The 24,565-nt window shown below is 43.4% G+C and overlaps 1 protein-coding gene across 6 annotated transcripts in view; it reads left to right on the top strand.

Annotated features, from left to right (window-relative positions):
- SENP6 (SUMO specific peptidase 6) overlaps positions 1-24,565 on the top strand; it is a 234,313-nt gene that overhangs the window by 174,314 nt on the left and 35,434 nt on the right. For all 6 annotated transcript variants that reach the window (XM_073569311.1, XM_073569310.1, XM_073569306.1 and 3 more), the window contains 2 exons: positions 21,071-21,165; positions 22,354-22,442. In XM_073569311.1, coding sequence (XP_073425412.1) covers positions 21,071-21,165; positions 22,354-22,442 — 184 coding nt within the window. The remainder of the gene's footprint in view (positions 1-21,070; positions 21,166-22,353; positions 22,443-24,565) is intronic.

Below are 24,565 nucleotides of genomic sequence, written 5' to 3'. Positions count from 1 at the left end.
GAGCCTGATGATGATGACTGGCTGAGTGGAGTCACGGACTGGATATAAGGCTGCCGACGCCCTTCTGGCCTGCGGGTGATTTCTCTGTGGACTTCTAGGAAACCAGTCTGATTCCTGCTCATCTAAAGCTAAGATTTCTGCTTTGCCTTTTTGCATTAGTGTTTTGTTTTCCTTGCTTTTCTGGATTCTGCCATTCCCTGCTGGGGTGAGCTGAATCTCCTTTTGCCTGTTGCTCTGTCTTCAGAATATTCCTGAGTACTGACATAGCCTTTTTTGAAGCCTAGCGTCTTCAGGGCCTTTTTTACTGTCAGTTTGTTGGCTCTTATTTTCATAGGGTTTTTCACAGATTGCAGATAGCAGCCTTCCTGTCCTTTCCTATCTCAGATAGCTTGGGCCCCATCTTTGCTCAGTCTATCTTTCTGTCTGTGTTTTGTTCTTTCTTCTTGCTTCACCGTCATTATATGTGGGGGGCTGCCTTTTGCTTTGGGGTCTGCTCTGGGGCAGTTTAGATTTCCCTTTCTGTCTTTAGGCTATGTAGTCCTCCGGCTGTGATCGATGGGCCTAGGGCATCGTAGGAGCCCCCCACGGCTACTGCTAGTTGTGTTGATAGGTTCAGGGGTCTGCAATCCGATAGCTGCCAACTTTTCTCGTTTTCTGGACTTAGCTAGCATTTCTATTTTTGCCTCCTACGGTGACTCAATCATAACAGAATCACCCGCCATACCGCAGATCCTAGGGTACTCAATTGCAGGAAAGAATTGTACAAAAAAAAAAAAAGAGGTGTGTATATTTTTTCCACTATATCGCTGAGGCTGTAGGGGGAATTTTTTTTCCCCTCAATGGAGATAAAGCAATTGTCTGATCGTGTGGAGCAGCTCGCTGCGGAAGTGCGGGGAATTTCCGCCTACCTTGCTCATTAACATGCTGCTGAACCAAAGATTCCTACACCTGATGTATTTTTTGGGGATCGGTCTAAATTTTTGAATTTCAAAAATAATTGTAAATTATTTTTTGCCTTGAGGCCTAACTCGTCAGGGAGCTCCGCGCAGCAGGTTAAAATTGTCATCTCTTTGCAGCGTGGCGATCCCCAGGATTGGGCGTTTTCTTTGAAACCAGATGATCCTATTTTGACTAATGTGAACGCATTTTTTCAGGCCTTGGGGTTGTTGTATGACGAACCTAATGCCATTGATCAGGCTGAAAAGACCCTGCTGGCATTGAACCAGGGTCGTGATTCTGCAGAATTGTACTGTCAAAAATTCCGAAAGTGGGCAGTACTTACTTCCTGGAATGATAATGCCTTGGCTGCTCTCTTTCGGAAGGGGTTGTCAGAAGCCGTAAAAGATACTATAGTGGGATTTCCTGTTCCCTCTGGTCTTGACGATTCTATGTCTTTAGCCATTCAGGTTGATCGGCGTTTGCGCGAACGCAGAGCTGCACGAGAGGTGTTGCCACCTGTTGAACAGATGTCTGAACCTATGCAATGTGATAGAGTTTTTTCCAGAGAGCAGCGTCAGGAGTTCAGAAGGCGTAATAAGTTGTGTTTTTTCTGTGGAGATGCCTCGCTTATTATTTCTGTCTGTCCTAAACGCGAGAAACGCTTTGCACACACGTTTTCTGTTGATGGTGTTCAACCTAAGTTTCTTCTGGCTATTACTCTGATCTGCTCCCTGTCCACATTTTCCGCCAAGGCTTTTGTGGATTCGGGAGCAGCTCTAAACCTAATGGACTTGGATTTTGCTAAACGTTGTGGATTTCCGATGACACCTCTGCAGACGCCTATCCCTTTGAGGGGGATTGATGCTACTCCTTTGGCTAAAAATAAACCTCAGTTTTGGACCCAGGTGGTAATGCGGGTCGCCCCAGACCATCAAGAAAATTGCAGATTTTTGGTGTTGCATAATCTGCATGATACTATTGTTCTGGGGTTTCCCTGGTTACAAATTCATAATCCAGTTTTGGATTGGAAATCTGTGTCTGTGGTGAGTTGGGGTTGTCGGTGTGCCTTTAGTGAGGCTCCTGTGTTTTCCACCTCTCCTCAGTCGCATGATGTTCCTGATTATTTGGCGGACTTTTATGATGTATTTAGTGAGAATGAGTCTGCGTCTCTGCCTCCTCATAGGAGTTATGACTGTGCAATTGAACTGAGCCCGGGGTGTAAATTTCCCAAGGGTCGGCTCTTCAATTTATCTGTACCCGAGCACGAGGCTATGCGATCCTATATTAAGGAGGCGTTGGAGAAGGGTCATATTAGACCATCCTCGTCACCCTTAGGTGCCGTTTTTTTTTTTTTGTAGCCAAAAAGGATGGATCATTAAGACCTTGTATTGATTATCGTGCTCTCAACAAAATTACTGTTAAATATCAGTATCCGTTACCCCTGATTTCTGATCTATTCTCCAGAGTTAAAGGTGCTTGCTGGTTTACCAAGCTTGACCTCAGGGGGGCGTATAATCTTATTCGCATTAAGCATGGGGATGAATGGAAGACGGCGTTTAATACTCCGGAGGGACATTTTGAGTACCTGGTGATGCCTTTTGGGCTCACTAATGCCCCTTCTGTCTTCCAGTGCTTCATGAACGATATTTTCCGAGATTTTGTCGATACATTTTTGATTATCTATCTGGATGATATTTTGATCTTCTCCAAGGATTGGGATTCTCATGTGGAACATATTCGGACTGTGTTCCGGATCTTGAGGGAGAATTCCCTGTATGTCAAAGGATCTAAATGCCTTTTTGGAGTACAGAGGATTTATTTTTTGGGATTTATTTTGTCCCTGTCAACTATTGAAATGGACCCGGCCAAGGTACAGGCCATTTACGATTGGGTTCAGCCCACTTCTTTGAAGGCCCTCCTGAAGTTTTTGGGTTTTGCTAATTTTTATCGGAAATTTATAGCAAAATTTTCTAGTATTGCCAAGCCATTGACTGATTTGACTAAGAAGGGTGCTGATGTGTTAAATTGGTCTCCGGAGGCTGTTTCTTCCTTTCAGGAGCTGAAGCGAAGATTCACCTCCGCCCCGGTTTTGCGGCAACCTGATGTCTCACTTCCGTTCCAGGTAGAGGTGGATGCTTCTGTGATTGGTGCAGGAGCTGTTTTGTACCAAAAGGATCCTGTAACATCTAAAATGAATCCCTGTGCTTTCTTTTCCTGAAAGTTCTCTCCATCTGAACGTAACTATGATGTGGGGAATCGGGAACTGTTAGCCATGAAATGGGCATTTGAGGAGTGGAGACATTGGTTGGAGGGAGCTAAGCATCAAGTCGTGGTCCTCACTGACCACAAGAATTTGATTTACCTAGAGTCGGCTAAGCGCTTGAACCCTAGACAGGCTAGGTGGGCCTTGTTTTTTACACGTTTTGATTTTATGGTTTCTTTTCTTCCTGGAACTAAGAATGTCAAGGCTGACGCCCTCTCTAGGAGCTTCTTTGCTGATTCTCCTGTGGTGACCAAGCCTGCTACCATCTTAGGCGAAGGGGTAGTTCTTTCTGCCATCTCGCCCGATTTGAGACGTGCTCTGGAAGAGTTCCAGGAGGACAAACCTGAGCGTTGTCCCAGTGGAAAGTTGTATGTTCCTGACCAGTGGAAGAAGAGAGTGATGTCTGAAGTTCATTGCTCTGCTTTGGCTGGTCATCCAGGTATTTTTGGTACTAGAGATCTGGTGAGTCGGTCTTTTTGGTGGCCCTCCTTGTCTCGTGATGTCAGGAATTTTGTGCAGTCCTGTGGGACGTGCTCCCGGTCTAAATCGTGTTCTCGCTCTAGTGGGTTGTTGATGCCTTTGCCTGTCCCCAAGAGGCCATGGACCCATATTTCAATGGATTTCATCTCTGATATGCCTGTCTCTCAAAGGATGACTGTTATTTGGGTGATTTGTGATAGGTTCTCTAAGATGGTTCATCTTGTACCACTCCCTAAGTTGCCGTCTTCCTCTGAATAGGTGCCCCTGTTTTTACAACAGGTGGTTCGCTTGCACGGGATTCCTGAGAACATTGTATCTGACAGAGGAGTCCAGTTTGTGTCTAGATTTTGGAGAACTTTCTGTTCCAAGCTGGGAATTCAGTTGTCCTTCTCTGCTTTTCACCCTCAGACCAATGGGCAGACAGAGAGAACAAACCAGACCTTGGAGTCATATTTGAGATGTTTATTTCTGCTGATCAGGATGATTGGGTTTTATTTTTGCCCTTGGCCGAATTTGCTTTAAATAATAGAGCTAGTTCTGCCACTTTGATGTCTCCTTTTTTTTGTAACTTTGGGTTTCATCCTCGATTTTCTTCAGGGCAGGTGGAGCCCTCTCCCTGCCCAGGTGTTGACACTGTGGTGGAGAGAATGCACCAGTTCTGGGACCAAGTGGTGGATATGTTATCTCTCTCCCAGGAAAAGGCCCAGCGGTTTTCCAACCGACATAGGACCATTGGTCCCCAGTTTAAGGTTGGTGATATGGTGTGGTTATCATCAAAAAATATTGCTATGAAGGTGGCTTCCCCTAAGTTTAAGCCTAGATTTATTGGACCTTACAAGATTTTGGAGATTATTAATCCGGTCTCTTTTCGTTTGGCTCTTCCTGTCACATTTAAAATCCATAATGTGTTCCATAAATCTTTGTTGAAGAGGTTTGTTGAACCTGTTGTTCCGGGGGTTGCACCTCCAGACCCTGTATTGGTTGAAGATAACATGGAATATGAGGTAGAGAAAGTACTGGATTCCCGTCTGGCTAGACGGAGACTCCAGTATTTGGTTAAGTGGAAGGGTTATGGTCAGGAGGATAATTCCTGGGTCTCTGCCTCTGATATTCATGCCAAAAGATTGGTGCGTGCCTTTCATCGGGCTCACCCTGATCGCCCTGGTGGCGTGGTTGAGGGTTCGGTGACCCCTCCTCAAGGGGGAGGTACTGTTGTGAGTTCATTTTCCCCTTCACTACTGAGGCCCGAGGAACGCCCTCTTCTGGTGAAGAAAGGTAATGAACCTGATTATCAGGCACCTGAGCCTGATGATGATGACTGGCTGAGTGGAGTCACGGACTGGATATAAGGCTGCCGACGCCCTTCTGCCCTGCGGGTGATTTCTCTGTGGACTTCTAGGAAACCAGTCTGATTCCTGCTCATCTAAAGCTAAGATTTCTGCTTTGCCTTTTTGCATTATTGTTTTGTTTTCCTTGCTTTTCTGGATTCTGCCATTCCCTGCTGGGGTGAGCTGAATCTCCTTTTGCCTGTTGCTCTGTCTTCAGAATATTCCTGAGTACTGACATAGCATTTTTTGAAGCCTAGCGTCTTCAGGGCCTTTTTTACTGTCAGTTTGTTGGCTCTTATTTTCATAGGGTTTTTCACGGATTGCAGACAGCAGCCTTCCTGTCCTTTCCTATCTCACCAACTTGGGCCCCATCTTTGCTCAGTCTATCTTTCTGTCTGTGTTTTGTTCTTTCTTCTTGCTTCACCGTCATTATATGTGGGGGGCTGCCTTTTGCTTTGGGGTCTGCTCTGGGGCAGTTTAGATTTCCCTTTCTGTCTTTAGGCTATGTAGTCCTCCGGCTGTGATCGAGGGGCCTAGGGCATCGTAGGAGCCCCCCACGGCTACTGCTAGTTGTGTTGATAGGTTCAGGGGTCTGCAATCCGATAGCTGCCAACTTCTCTCGTTTTCTGGACTTAGCTAGCATTTCTATTTTTGCCTCCTACGGTGACTCAATCATAACAGTGAAGATTAGAGACAGGTCTATAGTTAGCGGCACAGTTTTGGTCGAGGGATGGTATTTTAAGTAATGGCTGTATGATGGCATGCTTAAATGAGGAAGGAAAGATACCGGAAGAGAGAGAGAGGTTATATATTTTAGTTAGGTGAGTGGGGACAGCAGGGGAAAGGGACTAGAGGAGTTGTGATGGAATGGGGTCACTGGTGGGGTACTTTTCACTCCCTCCTCAGGCCAAAAGCACAAGCCCCTATCACAGACATTTGTGCTGATGACCTGGCCTCCCACTTTACAGAAAAAATAGATAATATCCGTCAAGAAATCTGCTCCCAACCACCAAGTGCTGTGACTCCCATCCCTTCCTACATCTCCCCTGGCTCACTCTCCACATTTGATCCCATCACAGAAGAAGAAGTCTCCAGACTCCTCTCTTCTTCTCGTCCGACTACATGCACTACCGACCCCATTCCCTCACATCTCCTCCAGTCTCTCTCTCCAGTCGTCACAACCCACCTAACTACAATCTTTAATCTCTCCCTCTCCTCGGGCATTTTCCCATCCTCCTTCAAACACGCCATCGTTACTCCATTACTAAAGAAACCTGCTCTCAACCCATCCTGCACAAACAACTACAGACCAGTCTCCAATCTCCCCTTCATCTCTAAACTTTTGGAACGCCTAGTTTACTCCCGCCTTACCCGTTACCTCTCCATTCACTCCCTTCTAGACCCTTCACAGTCCGGCTTCCGCCCCCTACATTCGACTGAAACTGCACTCATCAAAGTGACCAATGACCTTCTGACAGCAAAACGTAACGGTGACCACTCTCTGCTCATTCTTCTTGACCTATCTGCAGCTTTCGATACTGTTGACCACCATCTCCTACTCTCTAGGCTCCAGTCACTAGGCATTAAGGACACTGCACTCTCCTGGTTCTCTTCCTATCTCTCTGACCGCTCCTTCAGTTTTTTGTTCTCTGGCTCCACGTCATCTCCTCTTCCTCTTGCTGTCGGGGTACCTCAGGGCTCAGTCCTTGGCCCCCTTCTTTTCTCTCTCTACACGGCCCCAATTGGACAGACCATCAGCAGATTTGGCTTTCAGTACCATCTTTATGCTGATGACACACAACTATACACGTCTTCCCCCGACCTTACCCCCGCTGTACTACAGAACACCAGTGACTGTCTGTCCGCAGTCTCCAATATCATGTCCGCTCTCTATCTGAAACTCAACCTCTCCAAAACTGAACTTCTTCTGCTCCCGCCGTCTACTAACCTCCCTAAATCTGACATTTCCATCTCCGTGGGTGGTACCACAATAACACCCCGGCAGCAGGTGCGCTGTCTGGGTGTTATGTTTGACACCAATCTCTCCTTCACATCCCATATACAGTGCCTACAAGTAGTATTCAACCCCCTGCAGATTTAGCAGGTTTGATAAGATGCAAATAAGTTAGAGCCTTCAAACTTCACACAAGAGTAGGATTTATTAACAGATGCATAAATCTTACAAACCAAAAAGTTATGTTGCTCAGTTAAATTTTAATAAATTTTAAACATAAAAGTGTGGGTCAATTATTATTCAACCCCTAGGTTTAATATTTTGTGGAATAACCCTTGTTTGCAATTACAGCTCATAATCGTCTTTTATAAGACCTGATCAGGCCGGCACAGGTCTCTGGAGTTATCTTGGCCCACTCCTCCATGCAGATCTTCTCCAAGTTATCTAGGTTCTTTGGGTGTCTCATGTGGACTTTAATCTTGAGCTCCTTCCACAAGTTTTCAATTGGGTTAAGGTCAGGAGACTGACTAGGCCACTCCAACACCTTGATTTTTTGCCTCTTGAACCAGGCCTTGGTTTTGTTGGCTGTGTGCTTTGGGTCGTTGTCTTGTTGGAAGATGAAATGACGACCCATCTTAAGATCCTTGATGGAGGAGCGGAGGTTCTTGGCCAAAATCTCCAGGTAGGCCGTGCTATCCATCTTTCCATGGATGCGGACCAGATGGCCAGGCCCCTTGGCTGAGAAACAGCCCCACAGCATGATGCTGCCACCACCATGCTTGACTGTAGGGATGGTATTCTTGGGGTCGTATGCAGTGCCATCCAGTCTCCAAACGTCACGTGTGTGGTTGGCACAAAAGATCTCGATCTTGGTCTCATCAGACCAGAGAACCTTGAACCAGTCTGTCTCAGAGTCCTCCAAGTGATCATGAGCAAACTGTAGACAAGCCTTGACATGACGCTTTGAAAGTAAAGGTACCTTACGGGCTCGTCTGGAACGGAGACCATTGCGGTGGAGTACGTTACTTATGGTATTGACTGAAACCAATGTCCCCACTGCCATGAGGTCTTCCCGGAGCTCCTTCCTTGTTGTCCTTGGGTTAGCCTTGACTCTTCGGACAAGCCTGGCCTCGGCACGGGAGGAAACTTTCAAAGGCTGTCCAGGCCGTGGAAGGCTAACAGTAGTTCCATAAGCCTTCCACTTCCGGATGATGCTCCCAACAGTGGAGACAGGTAGGCCCAACTCCTTGGAAAGGGTTTTGTACCCCTTGCCAGCCTTGTGACCCTCCACGATCTTGTCTCTGATGGCCTTGGAATGCTCCTTTGTCTTTCCCATGTTGACCATGTATGAGTGCTGTTCACAAGTTTGGGGAGGGTCTTAAATAGTCAGAAAAGGCTGGAAAAAGAGATAATTAATCCAAACATGTGAAGCTCATTGTTCTTTGTGCCTGAAATACTTCTTAATACTTTAGGGGAACCAAACAGAATTCTGGTGGTTTGAGGGGTTGAATAATAAATGACCCTCTGAATAAACTTTTCACAATTTAAAAAAAAATTAAACAAAGAAATAACATTCTTTTTTGCTGCAGTGCATTTCACACTTCCAGGATGATCTACAGTCCAAATGTCACAATGCCAAGTTAATTCCGAATGTGTAAACCTGCTAAATCTACAGGGGGTTGAATACTACTTGTAGGCACTGTACAATCACTTGCCCGCTCCTGCCGCTTACATCTCTAGAATCCGCCCTTTTCTCACTATGGAAACAACAAAAACCCTCACTGTTGCATTGATCCACTCTCGCCTGGATTACTGCAACGCTCTATTAATTGGCCTCCCCGTCACTCGACTATCCCCTCTCCAGTCCATACTTAATGCAGCGGCCAGGATCGTCCATCTGGGTAATCGGTACTCGGACGCGTCCGCTGTTCGCCAGTCCTTACATTGGCTGCCCATTCATTATAGGATCCAATTCAAAGTACTTGTTCTCACCCACAAAGCTCTCCACAGTGCGGCACCCCCTTACATCTCTTCTCTCCTCTCATTTCTGTCTATTGGCCTAGCCGATCGCTGCGCTCTGCAAACGACTTTCGACTAATCTCTGCACTAATCCGTACCTCCCACTCCCGACTCCAAGACTTCTCCCGTGCTGCTCCTATCCTCTGGAATGCTCTACCCCAAGAAATCAGGACTATCCACAATTTGCATAGATTTAGGCGCTCCCTCAAAACACACCTGTTCAGAGCGGCCTATCACATTCACTAATCAAAGTCATTCTCTGTGTAAGTGTGCGTGTGTAGCCCATTCACTATCTCCATCCATCCTTCACTCCCGCAAGATGGCTGGACCTTCATTGTAAATACACCATTGTAAATACACACCTGTACTCTGTATCTCCCCCACCTCATTGTAGATTGTAAGCTCTCACGAGCAGGGTCGTCTTATTTCGTCATATTTTGCTTTAATTATTGTATTGTTAGCGTTGTTACTTATGACTTGTGTTTTGAAACTGTTAAACTGTAAAGCGCTGCGGAATATGTTGGCGCTATATAAATAAAGATTATTTTATTTATTATTACTGGTGCAAGTGGTAGGGTGAGAAGATGCAAGGAGCCTGATTACTACTACTACTGTTACTGGTTCAAACTCAGAGAGTGAGCTAGATGCAGTGGGGGAGGGAGGACAGTGCATGGTATGAGGGGATTGGGAGATAATTTCCTGTCGGATATGGTCAATTTTTTTCTTTTTAACCATCACCTGCCTCTAACAGACTGCTGTTTTAAAGCACCACTCTAGCATTTTGTTTTGTTTTTTCATTTGAGCACTGGAGTGGTGCTCCTAATCGAAGTTCCTTGATCCTAGCACTATACGTACCAATCACTGTCTTCAGCTGTTCCCGACACTGCTCCAGTCCCGATCTGCCATCTTCCGACTACAACTTGTGATTGCCTGGAAGTCAGAGGTAACAGTTACTTACATTAAGAGTAAGTCTGAGCCTCATTCTGTCTCTCATAGACTTACATTGAGTTATGACTTTCGGATCTCTCCAGCAAACACTGCAGGAATACGACAGGTCAGACTGCTGGAGACTGACTGGAATGACTTTGATAAAAGATGAAGATGGCGTCTGGCAAGTATGAGACTAAATGCAGGCAACTTACATTAGTAGCACCACTCCAATGCTGCAATAAATAAAGGCTGGAGTGGTGCTTTAACCCCTTTCCAACATCAGGCGTAATAGTACGCCGATGTCGGACTCCCTTCCTTTGATGTGGGCTCTGGCGCTCATAGCAAGTGAGTAATTCTGCTACATATAGGCGATCTGATCATTGCCTGTATGTAGCCAAGCCAGTCGGACAAGTGCAGCTTCTAGTCTCCCTTGGAGACTATTGAACCATGCAAAAAGTAAAAAGAAAAAAAAAAAAGTTTTAAAAGATAAAAAAAAAAAAAAAAAAATCAAATTACCCCCCTTTCACCCCATTCAAAATAATAAGACAATAAAAAAAAAATCAAATTTATACATATTTGGTATCACCGCGTTCAGAATCGCCTGATCTATCAATTTAAAAAAAATTAACCTGATCGCTAAATGGCATATTGAGAAAAAAATTAAAAATGCCAGAATTACGTTTCTTTTGTTCGCTGCGACATTGCATTAAAATGCAATAACAGGAGATTAAAAGAACATATCTGCACAAAAGTGGTATCATTAAAAATATCAGCTCGGCACGCAAAAAATAAGCCCTCACCCAACCCGATATCACGAAAAATAGAGACGCTATGGGATCGGAACACTGCACAATTTTTTTTTTTTTAACAAACTTTGGAATTTTTTTTTCACCACTTAAATAAAAAAAAAAAAAAAAAAAACCCTGACATGTTTGGTGTCTGTGAACTTGTAATGACCTGGAGAATCATAATGGCAGGGCAATTTTAGTATTTAGTGAACATGTTAAAAGAAAAACCCAAGCAATAACTGTGAGATTGCACTTCTTTTTTTTTTTTTAAATTTTACCGCGCTTGGAATTTTTTTTCCCATTTTCGAGTACACAACATGGTAAAACCAATGGTGTCATTCAAAAGTACAACGCGTCCCACAAAAAACAAGCCCTCACATGGCCATATTGGCGGAAAAATAAAGTTATGGCTCTGGGAAGAAGGGGAGCGAAAAATGGAAACGCAAAATTCTTCGGGTCATTAAGGGGTTAACCTGATGAATTCCGCTGTCAATCTGTAACAGTGACAGTTGCAACAGGGGGGCACATCTGCCTGTCATGAGTGTACTTCTGTGAAAGCTAGCTTCTGACTGGCAGTCATAGGAGACGATGATGATCCCAAGATGATTGCAGGTTCCAAGCCCCTTAAGGGCACAAAAGTATTACAATGAAGAGTTGGAAAGAAATTACTAAAAAAAATGAAAAAATTAAAATACAAAGGTTAAAATCACCTTCCTTTTCCCCCATTAAAATAAAGAAATAAAAAAATACATATATGTGATGTTGCTGCATCCATAATAGTCTGATTTATCAAAATAGAAAATCAATTAACCCGATCAGAAAACTGTAATAAGCAAAAAATGTAAACGCCACAATTAGTGTTTTGACTTCTGTAACACTGCAGAAATGCAATAAGGGGCAATCATTGTATCTGCCCCAAAATGGTATCCATAAAAACAATGTCTTAGGATGCAAAGGACTAGCTCACACACTTCCTTCAACTGATGAGGTAAAACGTTATCAGTCTTTGAAGATGGTAACACACAACCAAAGTTGTTGTTTTTTGTTTTTTTAGACAAATTTTCAAACTTTTTTGCACCAATTGATTGAAAAAATAAAAAGCTATGCATGTTTACTATCTCCGTAATCTACTGACCTGCAGAATCATATTGCCTGGCAATTTTTATTTTATAGTGAACACTGTAAGCTGAATAAAAATAAATTGTTGAACTGTGCTGATTTTTTTTTTTTTTTTTTTGCAATTTGGACACGTAAAAAAAAAAAAAAGACAAGTGGAGTGAAATTCTGACTTTTACGTCTATACACATGGAATAATAAAAATGTTATGTCTCTTGAAAGAAGGAGAGGAAATGAAGAAGACTGAAAATGGCCATGTCAGTAAATGGTTAAAGAGTTAGTCCTGCTCCTCTCACTTCTGTTTTGAAAGATGAGTGGGGCAAGTGACAGGCACTGACAGCAGCAAGGATGTGGGACCAGTGGGTATCGTGCACACATCCAATAACCCTTTATATTTTACTACTAGTCAAAGTTTTTCAACCGTTTTTTGCATGATTTACAATTCTTCATTTCATTTATATGCAAATGAGACTGACGATCTTAAAGCCTCTGTCACTCCAGGCCCTGCCCCCACCTGCTTGAGTGACAGACCCTTCTGCTCCCTTTTCAGCCTCATTGGCATATAAATTCAAACACAGATTTCTCAGTAATGGAGGATCATACTGGCCATGTATAGGTATTGCTGGACTTATGTATGAAGGAACGACATGCGGATATAGTTTGGGGAGTGAAAGCCTGCGGAATGATTCTTCTTGTATTAGAGTTAGTCACATTTGTGCTGTTGCTTTTGGAAACAGACAAAAAGAACTACATGTTAGGGTTGCAGATCACACTAAATATAAAATATAAGGAAGTGCGGTCGCAACCCGGGGTCCACCGTGCAGAGATGGAAAACTGCTGCTCAGTAATGGCGGAGCACTAACTGAACACCGGCGGGTTAGCCACTGACCTGGTGTGTACAGGGATGAACTCTGTTACGTCACAAAGCCAAAGAAACAAATGCCGGAACCTGTTAACTTCACAGGCCCCGGCAGAGGGAGCGCTGCTAAACAGCCACAGGACTCTGCCCCGGAGACAAGGGATAGAGTCCCTCGAGACCATGAGCGCTCAGCGCCGCGACTGCGGCGTCAGCAAGGGATACAATTACAGATCAGCGTGCAGGTGTGCACAGTGCTGCTCAGGCAGACTACTCTAATCGCCATGGGTTGGGTCAGATAAGTGCACAGGTTGCGCAAGGCGCTGCACAGGCGGTGGCTGCCACTTGCCCTGGTACGATAGTGCCCTGCAGTGGGCGACACCATCGGACGCTAGTGTGTGCAGAGTACTAGGAGCACAGTGGCGTGAGCATAGCCACCCATTAGCGCTGACTCAAACTCTGAATCCCTAACCAACATGCGTATCCAAGGGAGAGGGAGTTATAATGTCAGTCACCAGATACATGCACCCATCATCATACACACAAATAACCATTAGAGTCTATACTAGCGCATGGCCGAGAGGCCATGCGACTCTTTTATAGCGGCGTCCTTCCAGGACCTTCCCAGTGTACCAATCCGAGCAGGAACGGGACCTGCGCATGTGACCTCTGAACCAGGAATCTCTGCGGTCGCAGAGGAATGGGAGACTGCAGAGGACATGGCTTGAGATTCCCCCTGTGCAGTGGTGGAAACTCATTGCCTAACACTACATGCTCAAAACTGAGCTTTATGTGCACCGGCCAAAATAACTAGGAAAAGAAACTTTCCAAATCAGACCTAAGTACTGAAGTTTTCCACTAGTGTGCTATTGATGTCCTGTCTGTTTGCTTGGTCATCAGCATGAGAAAGGTTATCCACGTTACCAGCTCCAGTAGTGACTGAATGTAGACGGTGTACAGAGCACAACTCCATCATAACTGTGCTGGTCCCTTCCAAGTGCTGCCCATCAGCTTCTATTCTGATCAGTCGTACGTGGCAGTGGCCACTAAACAGTGTGACAGCGCTGTGCTGTTCTGCTCCTTATGCTGTGTACAATTGCTCATGGCTGCAGGTGATGACAGCTGATCATTGGGGGTGCTGAATGTCGGACCAATTTGATGTTGACTATCACAAGGATAGGTTATCAATATTATAGTGGGGAAAACCCTATTGAACGCTGTACAGAGATAGTGAAGAATCCTGAGAGATTTCTGCTCTGAGGAATTACCAATTATGAAGCATATCTGGAATATAACACAAGCTGTAACTCGGTATCGCCTACTTGTCCCCTCTGTTAAAAACACATTTGTGTCTGTCATCTCATTAAAACATCTGATCACAATACTTAACCCCTTCCGACCTGTGACGCCACGTAGGCATCATGAAAGTTGGTGCCTATCCGACCTGCGACGCCTATGTGGCGTCATGGCGAGATCGTGTTCCTGCGGGTCGGGTGACTGGGGTCACTGAAATGTCACTCAACCCGCAGGCACAGGAGGACCTGTACTTGACCCCAGGGGGGGTGGCTTTGCCCCCCCATGGCTACGATCGCTCTGATTGGCTGTTTCACTTTCAACAGCCACCCAGAGCAATTGTAATATTTCACCAATGAAACTTTGTGAAATATTACAATCCAGACATGACCGATGCAGCAATATCATTAACAATGGCTGGAGACCGAGATCTGCTGCCCCCACAGACTGACGGCCGCGATCTGCCGCCGCCGTCAGTATGTCCTCCCCTCCGCTTCCCTCTTCTGCCCACCGCTCCCCCCCGCCACCCGATTCCACGACCCCCCCCTCTCGGTGTCGCACCTGGTGTCCCTCCGTCTCCAAGCCTTCCCCTATGGGCGCCGCCATCTTCCAGTTAAAAAATTACGGGCGCGCCGCGCCCGCCGAGATCTGCCGGCTGGCTCCTGGCAGATTCCATTCATTCATTCCAGGTACATTTTGATCACTGTGATAGACTATCACAGTGATCAAAATAAAAAAAAAATAAATAAATAAAACACCCTTTTATCACCCCCTTAGATAAAGGGAAAAATAATTAAAAAAAAGTATTTTAATTTTTCCGTTAATGTTAGAATTAAGGTTGAAATTAGGGTTATGGTTAGGATTAGGGTTGGAATTAGGATTAGGGTTGGAATTAGGGTTGGAATTGGGATTAGGGTTGGGATTAGGGTTAGGGGTGTGTTGGGATTAGGGTTATGGTTGGGGTTAGGGGTGTGTTGGAGTTAGGGTTATGGTTAGGATTAGGGTTAGGGGTGTGTTGGGGTTAGGGTTGGAGTTAGAATTGAGGGGTTTCCACTGTTTTGATACATCAGGGGCTCCAAACGCGACATGGCGCCACCATTGATTCTAGCCAATTGTGAGTTCAAAAAGTCAAACTGTGCTCCTTCCCTTCCGAGCCCTGACGTGTGCTCAGGAAAAATTGCACAACAACTTTGAGGGTCTAATTTCTCCTGTTACCCTTGGGAAAATAAGAAATTGGGGGCTAAAAAATCATTTTTGTGGAAAAAAAAAAGGATTTTTTTAATTTCACGGCTCTGCGTTATAAACTTCTGTGAATCACTTAGGCTAAGTGCACACGTTGCAGAAAATATCTGCTCAAAAACCTGAATCCCTTCCCAGAAACCGCACCTATTTTTCCGCAGCGGTTTTTGTGCGTGTTTTACGCGGTTTTGATGCGTTTTTTTCATCAGCGGTTTCAAACCGCATGGAAGAAGCCAAAACCGCGGAAAAATCCGCAAAATTAATTAGCATGCTGCGGTTTTTACCGCGATGCGGTTTTTTCGCGGTAAAAAAACGCATCAATGTGCAAAATGCATAGAAATGACTGGGAAGCTTATTTTTAGCGGTTTTATAGTGAAAACCGCGGTATAAACCGCTAAAAAAGAGCTGTGTTTGAACACAGCCTTGGGTTCAAAGTGCTCACCACACATCTAGATAAGTTCCTTGGGGGGGTCTAGTTCCCAAAATGGGGTCACTTGTGGGGGGTTTCTACTGTTTAGGCACATCAAGGGCTCTGCAAATGCAACATAACGCCAGCAGACCATTCCATCAAAGTCTGCCTTCCAAAACGGCACTACTTCCCTTTCGAGTCCCGACGTGTGCCCAAACAGTGGTTCCCCCCCACATATGGGGTATCAGCGTAATCAGGACAAATTGTCCAACAACTTTTGGTGTCCAATTTTTCCTGTTACCCTTGTGAAAATAAAAAATTGCAGGCTAAAAATAATTTTTGTGCAAAAAAATGATTTTTTTTTTTTTATTTTCACGGCTCTGCACTATAAACTTTAGTGAAACACTTGGGGGTTCAAAGTTCTCACAACACATCTAGATAAGTTCCTTTGAGGGTCTAGTTTCCAAAATAGGGTTAATTGTGGGGGAGCTCCAATGTTTAGGCACACAGGGTCTCTCCATACGCTACATGGTGTCCACTAACGATTGGAGCTAATTTTCCAATCAAAAAGTCCAATGGCGCTTCTTCCCTTCTGAGCCCTGCCATGCGGATGAACAGTGGTTTATGACCACATATGAGGTATCGGTGTACTCAGGAGAAATTGCACAACAAATTTTACAATCCATTTTAACCTGTTGCCCATGTGAAAATGAAAAAATTAATGCTAAAAGAAAATTTTTGTGAAAAAAAAGTACTTTTTCATTTTTACGGGTTAATTTGTGAAGCACCTGGGGGTTCAAAGTGCTCTCTATGCATCTGGTTAAGTTCCTTGGGGGGGGGGTCTACTTTGCAAAATGGGGTCACTTGTGGAAGAGCTCCAGTGTTTAGGCACATAGGGGCTCTACATACGTGACATGGTGTCCAATAAAGATTGGAGCTAATTTTCCATTCAAAAATCAAATGGCGCTCCTTCCCTTCCAGCCCTGTCATGCGCCCAAACAGTGGTTTATGACCACATATGAGGTATCGGTGTACTCAGGAGAAATTGCCCAACAAAATTTAGGATCCATTTTATCCTGTTGGGAAAATGAAAAAATTGATGCTAAAAGAACATTTTTGTTGGAAAAATTAAAATGTCCATTTTTTCTTTCCACGTTGCTTTAGTTCCTGTGAAGCACCTGAAGGGTTAATAATCTTGAATGTAGTTTTGCGTAGCTTGAGGGGTGCAGTTTTTAGAATGGTGTCACTTTTGGGTATTTTCTGCCATATAAACCCCTCAAAGTGACTTAAAATTGTGAGGTGGTCCCTTAAAAAAATGGTTTTGTAAATTTTGTTGTAAAAATGAGAAATCGCTGGTCAACTTTTTAACCCTTATAACTTCGTAACAAAAAGAAATTTGGTTCCAAAATTGTGCTGATGTAAAGTAGACATGTGGGAAATGTTATTTATTAACTAATTTGTGTCACATAACTCTCTGGTTTAACAGAATAAAAATTCAAAATTTGAAGATTGTGGAATTTTCAAAATTTTCGCCAGATTTTTTTTTTCACAAATAAACGCATAAATTATCGACCTAAATTTGCCACTAACATGAAGCCCAGTATGTCACAAAAAAACTCTCTGAATCGCTAGGATCCGTTGAAGCATTCCCGAGTTATTACCTCATAAAGGGAACTGGTCAGATTTGCTAAAAATGGCCAGGTCATTAAGGTCAAAGTAAGCTGGGTCGTGAAGGGGTTAAAATCCACCCTGTCTTAATGTTTGTTCCCTATGTTGGGAGTAAGGCGGGCACTGTAGATTGAGATGACATAATTTCCATATGGTCCTGTATTGTGGCGCTCATTCTTTTTAGCAGCGCTGCAGCCTGCTTTGACTTCTTTATTGGGTAATCATTGAATTGTGGACTTATGGGATCATTCTAATGTTCATTGGCTATGGGAAATACTGATGCTGGGGTTGACTGTCCATCAGTCCTTCCCACAGTGTTGCTGACAGAATCATCCTCTTAGGCTGGTTTCACACTAGCGTTTTTTTTGCTCTGCGTCTCGTGCGCTATCATGTGCATTTCTCACCTATCTTTAACCCCTTAAGCCCCAAGGGTGGTTTGCAAGTTCATGACCGGGCCAATTTTTACAATTCTGACCACAGTCCCTTTATGAGGTAATAACTCTGAAACGCTTCCATGAATCCCGGTGATTCTGACAATGTTTTCTCGTGACATATTCTACTTCATGTTAGTGGTAAAATTTCATTCAAATAACTTGCGTTTATTTGTGAAAAAAACGGAAATTTGGCGAAAATTTTGAAAATTTCGCAATTTTCCAACTTTGAATTTTTATGCCCTTAAATCACAGCGATACGGCACACAAAAAACTTGATAAGTAACATTTCCCACATGTTTACTTTACATCAGCACAATTTTGGAACCAAAATTTTTTTTGTTAGGAAGTTATAAGGGTTAAAAATTGACCAGCGATTTCTCATTTTTGCAACACCATTTTATTTTTACAGACCACATCACATTTGAAGCCACTTTGCGGGGTCTATATGATAGAAAATACCCAAAAGTGACACCATTCTAAAAACTGCACCCCCAAAGGTGCTCAAAACCACATTCAAGAAGTTTATTAACCCTTTAGGTGCATCACAGGAATTTTTTGAATATTTAAAAAAAAAAAAATGAACATTTAACTTTTTTTCACAAAAAAAATACTTCAGGTTCAATTTTTTTTATTTTACCAAGGGTAACAGGAGAAATTGGACTGCAAAATTTATTGTGCAATTTGTCCTGAGTACGCTGATACCTGATATATGGGGGGGAACCACTGTTTCGGCGCATGGCTGAGCTCAGAAGGAAAGGAGCGCCATTTGACTTTTTCAATGCAAAATTGGCTGGAATTCAGATCGGACGCCATGTCATGTTTGGAGAGCCCCTGATATACCTAAACAGTGGAAACCCCCTACAAGTGACCCCATTTTGGAAACTAGACCCCCCAAGGAACTTTTCTAGATATATGGTGAGAACTATGAACCCCCAAGGGCTTCACAGAAGTTTATAACATACAGCCGTACAATTAAAAAAAAATCATATTTTTTCCACAAAAATGATCTTTTCACCCTCAATTCTTATTTTTCCAAGGGTAACAGGACCCTAAAAGTTATTGTGCAATTTGTCCTGAGTACTCTGTGGGGGTAAACCACTATTTGGGCGCATGGCAGAGCTCGGAAGGGAAGCAGCGCCATTTGACGTTTTTGGCTGGAATTGAGACCGGACACCTTGTCGCGTTTGGAGAGCCCCTGATGTACCAAAACAGTGGAAACCCCCCACAAATGACACCATTTTGGAAAGTAGACCCCCCAAGGAACTTATCTAGATGTGTGGTGAGCACTTTGACCCCTCCAGTGCTTCACAGAAGTTTATAACGCCCGGGCGTGAAAATAAAAAAAATCGTATTTTTTCCACAAACATGATCTTTTAGTCACCAATTTTTTTTATTTTCCCAAGGGTACCAGGAGAAATTAGACCCCAGAAGTTGTCCAATTTGTCCTGAGTACGCTGATACCCCATATGTGGGAGAAAACTACTGTATGGGCACACGTCGGGTCTCGGAAGGGAAGTAGTGACGTTTTGGAATGCAGACTTTGATGGAGTGGTCTGCGGGTGTCATGTTGCCTTTGGAGAGCCCATAATGTACCTAAACAGTGGAAACCCTCCACAAATGACACCATTTTGGAAACTAGACCCCCTAAGGAACTTATCTAGTTGTGTGGTGAGCACTTTGAACCCCCCAGTGCGTAACAGATGCTTTTTATTGTAAAAATAGTTTTTGCATCGCCACATATTGAGAGCTATAATTTTTCCGTATTTTGACCCACCGAGTCATGTGAGGTCTTATTTTTTGCGGGACGAGTTGACGTTTTTATTGGTATCATTTTCGGGCACGTGACATTTTTTTTATCGCTTTTTATTCCGATTTTTGGGACACAAAATGAACAAATACCAGCATTTCATGAATTTCTTTTGGGGGGGTGCGTTTACACCGTTCCGCGTGCGATAAAATTGATAAAGCGGCTTTATTCTTCGGGTCAGTACGGTTACAGAGATAACTCATTTAGGTCGGTTTTTTATGTTTTGTCGGTTTTATGCAATGAAAACTACTTTATATAAAAAATAATTATGTTTGCATCGCTTTATTCTGCGAGCTATAACTTTTTTATTTTTTCGCTGATGATGCTGTATGGTGGCTCGTTTTTTGCGGGACTAGCTGACGTTTTCAGCGGTACCATGGATATTTATATGTGTCTTTTTGATCGCACGTTATTGCACTTTTTGTTCGGTGGTATGATAATAAATCATTATTTTTTGCTTTGTTTTTTATTTTTATTTTTTTAAGGGGTTCGCTAAAGGGGTTAACTAATGGGACAGTTTCATAGGGCAGGTCGTTACGGACGCGGCGATACCAAATGTGTACTTCTATTGATTTTTTGTTTTTTTAAATTCCAAAAAATGAATTTATTGGGGGAATATTTTTTTTTCTCTAATTTATTTGGCGATTTTTTTATTTTTTTATTTTTTTAAATTATTTTAACACTTTTTTTTTTTTTAAACTTTATTACATTGTCCCAGGTGGGACATCACTGTCCTGTGACAGATCGCTGATCTGTCACATCACAGATCACTCTGACAGATCAGCAGGCTTCCTCGTGCCTGCGCTTTGCCCCACCACGTGGGCGCCGCTGATCGCTATGACGTACTGTCCCGTCCCTGGGAATTAAGTCCCAGGCCACATGGCCGGGATAGTACGTCATATGGGATTAAGGGGTTAACATGGCGGGCGCATGGTATCGCGCTTGTACGCGTTCATGTGCATTTTCGTGCGCTGCGGTTTTTCCAGGTGTGCGCCCAGGCGCGCCAGACGCAGCATGTTGCATTTTTCTTTGCGCCCAACTGCTGCCAAAAAAACGCATGCGCACATAAGGTCACGGAATGCGCAAAAAAACAACATTACAGTTTATGGGATTGCACGCGTACGCTAGGACATGCGCACGCATGCGTTTAAAATCGCTTGTGTTTTTAGAGTTAACATGGTGACAAACTGGTTAAATCGCATGCGCAAAAAAACAGCAAACGCATTTTAGAACGCTTAATGCGTTTTTTGTATGCGTTTGGAATGCGCATGAGGCGCATCGCAAAAAGCGCTAGTGTGAAAGTAGCCTTACTGATAGAAGAGCATTCTGCAAGATAACCCCAGCGCTGCTCCAATGAAAGTAATGTCTTCTGTACTGGTCGCTAATGACTGAGATGAATGCAGTTACATCATAGCTACATGTAACAGCATCCTGCCATTAGAAAGGTTTGACAGATCCCTGTGCAGAAGTTGTGATTATTAAATATTTAATATTTTTTTTTAACTACTATGTAATTGATCATGTTGTGTTTTATTTCCTCCATCTAGATGGATTGCGCAGAATAAAGCTGAGCTATAGTGACTCTCCAGATGACCTGAAGAAAAGTGAAGAGGAATTGATAGATTCTGATCAGGATAATCTGGTATGAATAAGAGTAACAGGAACTAAAGCCTCCTTTATTGGAACATACTGGAGCAATCTTAGTGGTAGTAATACATTGTAGATTACCTTTTTCATTTCTGTGTTTTATCTCTCATGTACAGAAGTCAATTTTATATCCGCTCAGTCAGTACTGGGCACAATTGTCCTATAGTTTCTTCTATTTGGTTATGCTTTTTTAGTTGGCTATGCTATGATTTTCATTTATTTGCCTTTGCGCACTTTGTATTAGTAACTATTTTGTGTATTGGTTTTTGCATACAATAATTTGAGTCCTTTATATTAAAGGTAATATGTCACCAGGTTTTTGCTATGTAGTCCGAGAGCCTTTAAGCCCCTTCATGACCGGAGTTATTTTCATTTTTGTTTTTTGCTCTCCTTCTTCCCAGAGCCTTAACTTCTTATTTTTCAGTCAAAATGGCAATGTGAGGGCTTGTTTTGTGTGGGACAAATTGTTCTTTTGAACCACACCATTGGTAATAGCCTATAGTGTACTGGAAAACGGGAAAAATATTCCAAGTGCGGTGAAATTGCAAAAACAAATTCAATTCCACTATTGTTTTTTGTTTTGCTTTTTCACCATGTTCACGAAATGCTAAACCTGACCAACCATTATGATTCTCCAGGTCGTTACGAGTTCGTAGATTGCGATTCCCACCCACAGCTGTTCCGGGCACATGTCAGCTGTTCAAAACAGCTGACATGTGCCGGAAAAGATGTGGGCTCACCACTGTTGGAAAAGGGTTTAAAGACTGAGACCCTGATTCCAGCTATGTGTCACTGATCTGCATGCTGTCATTTTGATATAATCAGTGTTTTATCTTCTGCAGAGCTATTAATTCTATGCATTTTTAGATCTGTATAACTCTGCCACACACCTCTGATTGGCAGCTTTCTGTGTACACTGTGCATAGGCAAAAAGCTGCCACTCAGTGTTGAGGGTGGAGTTACACACAGCAGGAGAACTACATGGCAGGAGAGAACTAGTGCTATAATGATAATCTCCTGTTTATTAAACAATGATTTTATTTAAAATAACACAACAGCCCAGTAACACATTGCCGTAATCAGGGTCTCTGCCCCTGAATCCTAGATTACATTGCAAAAACCTGCTGGCAGATTTTCTTTCATGATTCCTATGTTAAGTGTTTATATGAACTTATTTCTATAGGATGAAAGTAGCGACGATGGCTGCCTTGCTGATGACAATTTCACTTCAGAAGCAGGAAAATGGCATCTGAAATCTTCTTTCTGCAAACAGTGGGTGTTTCAACACTGTACATCTGGAGTTATTCTGAATGAATGGGATTTCTTAGAAAATGTGTGTTTGAGGGCCAAAGAGTGGATCATGGCTGGAACATTGTGAGGTTGATTGCATAAGTGTACAACAGAACAAAATTCTGTATAGTCCGCAAATGGAGCCCGTAGAAAAATCTTTCAATAGCTTGAACAGATCGGAGATCTCTGTGTTCCGGTCAGTTGTGGAAAAACTATGGTTGGTTTTACAGTAGAATTCTCTTCAGGCGCAGGCAGCTCATCAACCGTATGTGAAAAAGCCTCTTTTTATAATATTACTAGCTGAAGAGCCCAGCGCTGCCCTGGCATAGTAACTAACTACGATTAGTTATAACAAATTATAATGATTATATTTATATATATATATATAAAGCTGAGTGTATAGCCCCGCCCACTCCGCATAGCCACATTCACTACTATCCCACATCATCCCATCAGCCAGAGCCACCGGACTACTACCACTAATATCCCACATCATCCCGTCAGAGCCACTGGACTACTACCCCTGATATCCCACATCATCCCGTCAGCCAGAGCCACCAGACTACTACCCCCAATATCCCACATCATCCTGGCAGCCTGGGGTCAGAACCAGAGCGCCGAGTGGAATGGTCCTAACTTCCATACCGGGGATCCCTTTAAGAGAGGCCTGGCGTCAAAACCAGAGCGCTGAGTGTATTTGCCCTGACTTCCACACCAATGATCCCTTTAATAGAAGCCTGGGGTGAGAATCAGAGCGCTGAGGGATTTACCCTAACTTCCATACCGGAGAGCCCTTTAAGAGGGGCCTGGGGTCAGAATCAGAGCGCATAGTGGATTTGCCCTAACTTCCATACCAATGATCCCTTTAAGAGGCCCTGGGGTCAGAACCACAGCGCTGAGTGGAATGGTCCTAACTTTCATACTGGGGATCCCTTTAAGAGAGGCCTGGGGTCAAAACCAAAGCACTGGATGGATTTGCCCTAACTTTCATACCGGAGATCCCTCTAAGAGGGGCCTGGGATCAGAACCAGAGCGCTTAGTGGAATTGCGCTAACTTCCATACCAATGATCCCTTTAGGAGGCCCTGGGGTCAGAACCACAGCGCTGAGTGGAACGGTCCTAACTTCCATACCGGAGATCCCTTTAAGAGAGGCCTGGGGTCGTACCAAAGCGCAGAGTGGATTTGCCCTCACTTCCATACCGGGGATCCCTTTAAGGGGGGCCTGGGGTCAGAATCTGAGCGCATAGTGGATTTGCCCTCACTTTCATACCGGGGATCCCTTAACCCCTTCACCCCCAAGGGTGGTTTGCACGTTCATGACCGGGCCAATTTTTACAATTCTGACCACTGTACCTTTATGAGGTCATAACTCTCGAACGCTTCCATGGATCCCGGTGATTCTGACATTGTTTTCTCGTGACATATTGTACTTCATGTTAGTGGTAAAATTTCATTCAAATAACTTGCGTTTATTTGTGAGAAAAACGGAAATTTGGCAAAAATTTTGAAAATTTCGCAATTTTCCAACTTTGAATTTTTATGCCCTTAAATCACAGAGATAAGGCACACAAAAAACTTGATAACTAACATTTCCCACATGTTTACTTTACATCAGCACAATTTTGGAACCAAAATTTTTTTTTGTTAGGAAGTTATAAGGGTTAAAAGTTGACCAGCGATTTCTCATTTTTACAACACCATTTTATTTTTAGGACCACATCACATTTGAAGCCACTTTGAGGGGTCTATATGATAGAAAATACACAAAAGTGACACCATTCTAAAAACTGCACCCCTTAAGGTGCTCAAAACCACATTCAAGAAGTTTATTAACCCTTTAGGTGCGTCACAGGAATTTTTTTGAATATTTAAAAAAAAATGAACATCTAACTTTTTTTCATAAAAAAAATACTTCAGGTTCAATTTTTTTTATTTTACCAAGGGTAACAGGAGAAATTGAACTGCAAAAGTTATTGTGCAATTTGTCCTGAGTACGCAGATACCTGATATGTGGGGGGGAACGACTGTTTCGGCGCATGGCAGAGCTCAGAATGGAAGGAGCGCCGTTTGACTTTTTCAATGCAAAATTGGCTGGAATTCAGAT

This window comes from Dendrobates tinctorius, unplaced genomic scaffold (assembly GCF_039654945.1).
Source record: "Dendrobates tinctorius isolate UK_male_01 unplaced genomic scaffold, ASM3965494v1 ptg000024l, whole genome shotgun sequence".
Lineage (NCBI taxonomy): Eukaryota > Metazoa > Chordata > Amphibia > Anura > Dendrobatidae > Dendrobates > Dendrobates tinctorius.
The sequence above is the reverse complement of the archived record's forward strand: the minus strand, read 5'-3'. Positions and strand labels throughout refer to the sequence as shown.